Source organism: Contarinia nasturtii, unplaced genomic scaffold, assembly GCF_009176525.2.
Source record: "Contarinia nasturtii isolate CC-2019 unplaced genomic scaffold, AAFC_CNas_1.1 Cnas_scaffold_3598, whole genome shotgun sequence".
NCBI lineage: Eukaryota > Metazoa > Arthropoda > Insecta > Diptera > Cecidomyiidae > Contarinia > Contarinia nasturtii.
Genome location: NW_022200897.1, coordinates 19,889 through 28,435, shown reverse-complemented (window position 1 = coordinate 28,435; position 8,547 = coordinate 19,889). Strand labels below are relative to the sequence as shown.

At 31.4% G+C, this 8,547-nt stretch overlaps 2 protein-coding genes across 7 annotated transcripts; one reads left to right on the top strand and one right to left on the bottom strand.

Annotated features, from left to right (window-relative positions):
• Nucleotides 1-1,716: 1,716 nt before the first annotated feature.
• On the bottom strand, nucleotides 1,717-8,215 carry LOC116350100 (6-phosphofructo-2-kinase/fructose-2,6-bisphosphatase). 6 transcript variants are annotated; one of them, XM_031781831.1, is made up of 9 exons: nucleotides 7,660-8,213; nucleotides 6,133-6,202; nucleotides 5,916-6,064; nucleotides 5,720-5,854; nucleotides 4,677-4,934; nucleotides 4,315-4,534; nucleotides 4,006-4,239; nucleotides 1,959-2,086; nucleotides 1,718-1,905 (listed from the first exon to the last, which is right to left on the bottom strand). In XM_031781831.1, the coding sequence occupies exons 2-9, from the start codon at nucleotides 6,170-6,172 to the stop codon at nucleotides 1,843-1,845; spliced, it is 1,227 nt and encodes a 408-aa protein (XP_031637691.1). In that variant the 5' UTR covers nucleotides 6,173-6,202; nucleotides 7,660-8,213; the 3' UTR covers nucleotides 1,718-1,842. The 6 variants fall into 6 exon arrangements, with proteins under 6 accessions (XP_031637685.1, XP_031637686.1, XP_031637691.1 ...); XM_031781830.1 differs by lacking the exon at nucleotides 7,660-8,213 and adding an exon at nucleotides 6,450-6,785; XM_031781825.1 differs by having other exon boundaries at nucleotides 1,717-1,905; nucleotides 5,916-6,202; nucleotides 7,660-8,214.
• LOC116350101 lies at nucleotides 2,314-3,277 on the top strand. Its single transcript, XM_031781832.1, has 2 exons — nucleotides 2,314-2,566; nucleotides 2,640-3,277. Exons 1-2 carry the CDS (start codon nucleotides 2,366-2,368, stop codon nucleotides 2,940-2,942), a joined length of 504 nt encoding a protein of 167 aa, XP_031637692.1. The 5' UTR covers nucleotides 2,314-2,365; the 3' UTR covers nucleotides 2,943-3,277.
• Nucleotides 8,216-8,547: the final 332 nt, after the last annotated feature.

The following is an 8,547-nucleotide window of genomic DNA, read 5'->3' as shown; positions in this document are numbered from 1 at the left end:
TCAAAAATTTTAACGGTCCGAAGTGGAGCGACCGAATTTTTTTTTTTCATTTTTTTAATCAACTTTTCTGGGCAAGTTTTTTGCGCTGATTGTTTGGTTTTATCTTACATAATTCGGACCTGAGGAATCCAATGATGCTAACGGTTTTGACCGATCGATTCGAAGTTCACAAAATAATCGGCCCATTAGAATGATATTTTGAAGTTAAATTTGTTTTCATTCGATCGGTATGAAAATTGATATTGAGGAGTTTTTGGGTAGTGAAACCCGAATCTGATATTCATTTTGACATACAATTAAATTTCGACCCACTTTCCATACAAAAATGTGAAATTTTCCATATCTTGCCATTTTAGATAAATTTTCTACTGGAAATATTTCAAAATATGATTTTATCTGAAAATAAATATCAGATTCGGGTTTCCCGTATCCAAAAGCCCCCCAATACCAAGCTGTTCCCCAAATTACCAACTTTCATACCGATCGAATGAAAAAAAAATTGTAACTCCAAAATATCATTCGAAGGGGTAGGTTCGAAGCCGATTATCTTATGAAATTCGAATCGATCGGTCAAAACCGTTAGCACCATTAGATTCCTCAGGTCCGAATTATGTAAGATCGGTGGTAAAACCAAACAATCAGCGCTAAAAACCGACCCATAAAAGTCGATTCAAAAAAATCAAAAAAAAAAAAAAAAAAAATTCGGTCGCTCCATTTCGGACCGTTAAAAATTTTGACATACCCATAAAAATTTGTAATCTGAAAATGTGCATACCGGACCAAAATTGGATGCTCTTTCGATTTCTGGCATAAAAAAGATAGGTTTATCACATGCTTTTTCGAGATAAATTAAGATTTTCCTCGATTTTCGATGATTTTTTTCACTTTTGGTCAACCCACTTTGACCGTCTCCACTGAAACTTTTTTTGAATTTTTTTCATGGTATTCTCAAGAGGATCGAGAAACCATTCCAACAAGACAATAATCAAAAATTGCTTTTGAAAAACACCGCTGTAGTGACCGTCCGTGAAAATCAACCAGAAAATAGAAAAACTTGACCCTAAGGGGCCTAGGGCTGTAACCCTACTAAAACAGCCGATTTGGGAAAAGTGCTCATACACTTTTTTACTCCTCTTGAGCTGATGAATCTGTGGTAGAGAGATTAGCATAGAATTGTGAATCACCCTGTATTATGTGGAACTTATAAGGTTATTTCATGGGGTTCCCATTGGACATTGGTAGACTTTGATCATGGATTTGTTGCTTGTTATTTTGTAAGCGAACTATTTGAATGTAAAAATAGTTTTTCTAGAATATATACTTGCCCATTATAATAAAAGCACATATAACCAAAGAAAACCATTTAAACCGAACAAATTCACTTATTTAAAAGCATGAAAACTTATGAAGACGAGTTGCAAATTTACATGTAATTACGTGTTTTTTGTTCAGTAATTTTTAACTGAAAATAAAAAATATATTTTATTATTATTTGGATGGAAGAAATATTCGTATCACCATATATATCCATGTTTGTTTTGAAGCGATGAATGTAGAAAAAAGAAAAACAAATTAAACCAAACAATCAATTTATATGAAAAGTAAATATAACACTACGATTATTAAAACTAATAACTAATAACCAAAAAATAAAAAATAAATGAAAAAATTGTTTTTTTTTATACTTTTATTTTAATGAGTTTTGTATAAACATTTTATTTTTCTAGTTTTGATCTGAGCTTCCCTTCGTTCAAAAACCTAAATTATTTATTATCGAATGAAGAATGTTGTTCACTTAAAGAAATCTAACTAAAAATAAGAAAATAATCAAATGGAACATGGTTAAATCTCCATACAATCGTCAGCTATATTGGGCGTTTTGATTACACCAACAGATCCTGGAACCTGAATTAATGAAAAAAAATGAAAATTTACATTTGATATGAAAATAAACTTGCCTCTGGTTTTGGTCGATGAGTGTCTACAGCTTCAATTGGTAGTTTTATGTGTTCCACCTTACAACCATATGCAACAGGCGTCAATTTGATTATTGTATGTAAGGGCACTTCTAGGTACGGAAGCTCCTCTGTAAAGTAATACATTTATTTGATGTATTATTATTATTATTATTATTATTATTATTTTGTTTTGTTTTGTTTTGTTTTCAAATTGACATTGAGCAGAAATAATAAAACACTGTTATACCATAATAATAAAAAGAATGTTTTGCATTTTTTTCTTGTTAAACAATATATTTAAACATAAACACAAGAATAGAGAGTGAACGAAACCATATAAATATGAAGTACAGAAGTTCTCTAATCATTAATTCCAACGTAGTTGTAAGTGTCGTTCGTAATTCAAAATGGATCGTGCCGTTATTGCAAGTATTCTAATAATGCTGGTGAGCTGTTCAGCAAAACAAGTTTTTTTTGAACTATCAAACGATCCAAACTATCCACAACTCATAAGTGTATCAAATGTTAACTATAAATTAATGATGAACAAATTCATTGACGTAAATGCCACTGTGATTATTTACGAAGAAATTAACGATGGAACTAATGTAAATCTTTTTCTTGTGTCCAAAAATTTAATTGAATCGAGAATATTCACAACTCTTCTTTTTCATAATCTAGGTAAAAGTCAGTGTTTCGCCCGAGTTTCCATATGCAAGACTGTTGAATAATGTTGATGTTAACTTATGCACATTTGTTCGAAAGGAATGGCCCATGTATGGACGATTAATTGAAGCAAGCAATGGACAGTTTCCAGAACGATGCCCGATACGTCCTGGCATTTATACAATTCAAAATATGAGAGTGGATCTAGATAGATATCCCCTTCTTTGGCGTGGATTCAATTCAGTCGCTTCAATAACGCTTCATAAAAATGGACGTATATTAACGAAAGTCAACTTCAAAGTTGGCTTGAAATTGTAAAACTATTGTAAAAAAAACTAAAATTGTGAACCATTGTTTGAAATTGATTGCTTTAGAATAAAAACAGCGTATGAAAAGGTTGCATTTCAAAGCGAAACACCGTCATACAAAATACAGCAAAAAATGTATGTAAAAACAACCTTTGGTTGTGCGACCATATCATACGCTGTATTTATTCTAGAGAATTCAATTGTAGCTATTGCAAAAACCACATTTTCTTTCAGTCAATCAATAAGACCACAACAGTTTTATACGTATACAATTTTTCCAATTGGTCTCAGCCTCAAAATTATCTGTCAACATTTTTTTTTTTTTTGAAATAAACATTTGAAATCATACGCATAAAACGATTTTTTTTTACTCACAAATTCCAAATATAAAATAAAAAGTTCTCACCGATGTTTGACTACTAAATGTAATATTTTTTTAAATTCTCTATTATTCTTCAATCGGTTGTTTGAATACATCATGGGTCTTCGGCTGACTTGCATTGACGTTTGCCTTTTGCTTACGTTCCTTCTTCTTAATTTGCTTATAAATTCGGATTTTTTTGGATTTCTTGGCTTCTAATTGATGTTGTTTCCGAACTGGAGCACAATCAAAATATTTCAAAAGAAATTTTCCGAATTTTCGTTTTTCTTGTTCTTGCATTCCCACAAATTTATTCACATCGGTTGGAAGTTGTAGCTTGCGGTCGGATTTTTGCAGTATGCCAAATGGCCACAGTACTCCACAGCTTTACTTGTCGACTTCAATACACATTATGTGTATTCCTGCGTAGTGCCTTCTTCCATTAATGCCAGTGACAAGGGATGTGAGGTGAAATCATTGAGTCCAAATTTATAAGCAAATTAAGAAGAAGGTACGAAAGCAAAAGGCAAACGTCAATGCAAGTCGGCCGAAGACCCATGATGTATTCAAACAACCGATTGAAGAATAATAAAGAATTTAAGCAAAGATTACATTTAGTAGTTCCACTTGATGTAACAGACCAATAAATTTTTTAAATAAATATTACGAAATATAAGTACATTTATCATGACTCTCATATTAGGCTAAGTACCTGCAGGTTTGTCTAAGAAATACGCTAGTAGGCACCTAAGTACAGCTTGGTGTGAGACAACCAAAACATTTCCCTGTCGTTCCAATTCCATTATAACCGGTTCAAGACGAGCGACTAAATCTTCATAGCTTTCTCCTCGGGGATAGCGGTAATAGAATTTATTCATATCGCGAGCCTTGAAATCTTGGGGGAATTTCTCAGCAATTTGATCGTAAGTCATTTCATCACAGATACCTAATGTGTGTGACCAAAAAAAAAATAATTATATAGGAGTTTTAAAAAATATATTATAATCTTCGTCACAAATACCGGCATCTATTTCATTCAGAGCTTTCCATCGTTCTTGTGGAGCTGGGACGTCAGCTACAGTCTGTATTGCCCTTTTGAGTCTGGATGTCCAAACACGTAATCCCTCGATTTGCTGTTGTTCAATATATTTTGCTAAGGATTTTGCATAAGAGTAACCCCGATGGCTAAGATCAGAATCACCACCAATCAGTCCAGCTAAATTGTGTTCACTTTCTCCATGCTGTATTTTATTTGAAAGCATAAATTAGTTAGTTTTTTTAATACTTAATTGTTGTTCACGCTGATATAAAATTGAATCAATTCATTTCAGTCAACGCGCTTAATAACAGTCAAAAGTTCAATTGTTGTCCTTCAATACATACTCGGGTCAGATAGATCGTTCGTGGTGTAATATGAATGTTCATTAGATAATAAACAATCCGTGATTGAATGTGTCCTTCATGCTTGTGCACTACCACCTTTTCACCAGTGTTGTAAATTTTCATATATGATAAATCCTTTTCAATAATTTCATCGAGTAATTGATATTTCTCCTGGTAGTGTTCTATGCGCAATAAAAAGTCTCTTAAAACTGCATCTGTATTCATATTGGTGTAATCGGGACTGCTAACTTTCACTTCCTGCCATCAAAATTATGTATACTCTTAAATTATATACACTATAGAACGTATAAATATATACAAGTATTTGGAATTGAAAATCACAAAGTTGTAAGAATAGAAGCAAATTGAATAGATCGCACGCAAAAACGAACTCAATGCGAATGTCAATCAATGTGTCTCATGTAAATCAGTATTGATGCTAAAAACATGACATAGTTGCGTTTTTGGGAGAGATACTCATATCGCGGTAATGAAACGACAACAACAATTTTTAGTGGTTTTAAAAAATATTCTTCAAATCGTTTAGTGAACTATGTTTTTCCTGTTACAGGCTCGTTATAATGAACGAATATTGCCACGATTTTTCGTTTTAATGAATTTTAAAATAGTTCCACTCAGGTCGAAATCATCTAGCTTTTTATAAGGTATTTTACTGCGTGCACCCATGGGTTATTAACATTTCATCATTAACATGACATTACTACGCTTACATTTTTGTGAGTAAACTTGTGTGGTTGAATTTTTACTCAAAATAATATAGTAGCAAATTCGACCCAAAGAATTTTAGTAGCATACATAACAACTTCATGTTATTCATATGCAAAAACGATTTGAAATTTGGTGGCAAAAAGTATCCGGAACTGATTTATTCATGACAAGCTTTCATTCATTTTCATTTACCACAAAAAAGCTTTTACCTTTCTGAAACAGAGTTTGTTGAATGATTGCAAATATTTGCTCATGAATTTCAAGCTAATTTTCGTAGTGTTATTATAATAGCTTGGTATTTACAGTATACATACCATAATGTTTTGTTCAATTATCTGTGGATCATCACAAATTGATTCTACAAAAAATAGCTTGTAGCCCCACTTGTTAACCACAATATCGAAGATCATTTTCCGGCGTTCAGCGGTTGAGTTGGTTGCATCAAAAACCTGATAATTAGAATAATTTAAATATTTCGCCATATTGCAATATAAATATATTCAATCTTACAGCAACTTCGCCTTTCTCCTGTAACCATTTGCATGCATCTTCCAAAGCTCGAACGGCACATTCAGTGCGAATAGCCATTGCTTCTTGATTGTCAGGCCGGAAGAATTCATGGCTTTTATATGCGGATGTAGCAGATCGTCGATACTCTCCTAAATTGTATACTTTTGTGAATATTCCAATCCAATTTAAGTAGCGGGCTAATTTTTTTGATATATACGTTTTTCCACGTGCCGGCAATCCGACCATGGCAATAACATGCGGTTTATTTACATAATTAACACGTTCGCCTGATAATAAATAATAAACCCACGCAAAGCAAACAAGGGAGAGAAAGAGACAGAGAGAGAGAGAGAGAGAGAGAGAGCGAGAAAATAAATGAACAAAAATTGGTAAATAATTTGATAAATAAAAGATTGTAAAATTTGGAAGTTTTTAAATGCCCTCTGTCTGTAGCTTATGACACGTATCAATTGATGTTAAAACAAATCAAATTGTAAAATGTCATGAGGGTTATCAAAAGAAATTTCTATTTACCATCGCCAAATGTTTCTTTTGACAAAAACTTCCATCCCAGTGACTTAAAATCCATAATATATTGATATTGTTCAATATTAAAAATGCTCTTAACAAATATTTTTTTCTCTTATATAGTATTAATCTTTGTACAAATGAAATATGACACGTTTACAATTATTTTGGAAATTATTTCGAATATATTCAGGATGCAAAATTTTACATATGATCGCACTATGAAAAACCGTTTTTCGTCACCACTTTCTATATGACCTGAAAGTTATGAAATTTTTATATTGATTTAGTCAAGCAGAAAGGCACACAGTTCAACACTTCAAATTGAATTGAAACATTTCTTGCGCAAAGTCAATTTAAATATAAAAAAAATGAATGCGAATAAAAAAATAATCAAGTTATTTGTCAAGAGAATTGTAATGTTGTCGTTTTTTTCTATTGGAATCATTTGACATATGTAATGTCAAAGATAGCACACACATATATCATAACACTTAACATGTTACTATATTTTTACGTTTGTATTGATTGTCAGAAGAAGCGATAAAAGTTTACTGTGTTAAAAACAATAAATATTATATGTCGAAATCTATATATTTGTCTGTCAATTCTTTCTACCAATGTCAAAATATTATTGATATTCATATAAAAATATGAGCTGTTAAAATCACTTTTTGTAATCTCAATTTTTTTTTTCAGTAAAAACAATGAATATGTTGCGGAAATATTATTTCAACCATTAGGTTTACTATTAACTATTAAGTTTACGTTTGAAGGTAGATGACTACCAATTTCTGCATGTGATTTTTTTAAAATGAAGCAATGAATATAATTGATTTTACATTTATTCCATCATTCCGCATTATAATCATATTTTAAATCTGAAAAAAAAGAAAAATTCCAAGATCCTTAGTTTTTTTATAGCTACTTGGAATTTTTGTTCTGCACATAAATGAATTCTACTGTTATCGTAGTAGATTTTATTGCGCAAATAACTGGTGAGTTGTTATGCAATCTATAATCCAGCAGTTTAGTGATCAGGATATAATGTTCTTCGACGTAATATTTTTGTAATGTTGAATGGATGATTTGATAAAATAGATATTTCCATTTGATGATTTTCAAAATGGATATTTCTATTGGACATATTTTGAACATTAAAATGTAATCTTATACTTAAACAAATTGATAGCTAATGACATAAAGGATATATTACCTCGTATTGGAAATGGTTTTGTTTGAATAGTTTCTGATGCGGAAGGGATTCTATTTAACGAAGCCGTGGGCGACATTGCACTTGAATTAATTTTGTCTTTAAATGTCTATTAATTCTTTAATAAAATCACTTGTAATTTTATTCATGTCAGTAGATTGATTTGGACCATTTTTGTTGATTTAAGAATCAGCATAGCATCATCATTACATTGAAAGGTTTTCAGTCGGAAAGAATACTATATAGATAACTATCCAATCACTTGTACAGACACAAACACAGATATTTTGTGGATTCGTTATCGTTGAGGAGTTTTTGCCTATGTTAATTTGATAACAAGTAATAACTTTTTCTAATTACGCTATAATAATTTTTTAGTGTAATTCGGCACTAAACTATGAAACCTGAAAACTATCCTCACTTCTTCCCTGATTTCGTGCAATTGAAGTTTTACAATTTTCGATAAAATAACACAAAAAAGAGAGATAATTGTCTGATATTGTCGGATATGAAAGGTTTCTGTCAATTAAAATCCGAATTCGTAACACTATGCATTGACAACTGTAACTGTAATTGACAAAAGTGTTGCGCGTGACAGCAACAACAAATACAAATACATACGCAATCGGCTACAAGCACATGCGGACAGGAGATGAATTAAGAAAAGAAAAGATAGCTGCTATGCTATATTGTGAAAGAATTGCGAAAAAAGCGTTATTATCATATTATTCCAAATATTCAGCACGGATGTGGACTATTCTGATAATTGTGATAGAATCACTTTATTATCTTTGTAATTAATGAAGCTGAACACACGCATAAAAACTGGTATTTTACCGTTTCGTTGAAAGTACCTTTTATATTTTAATAAACCCGATGAAGATTTCTCAC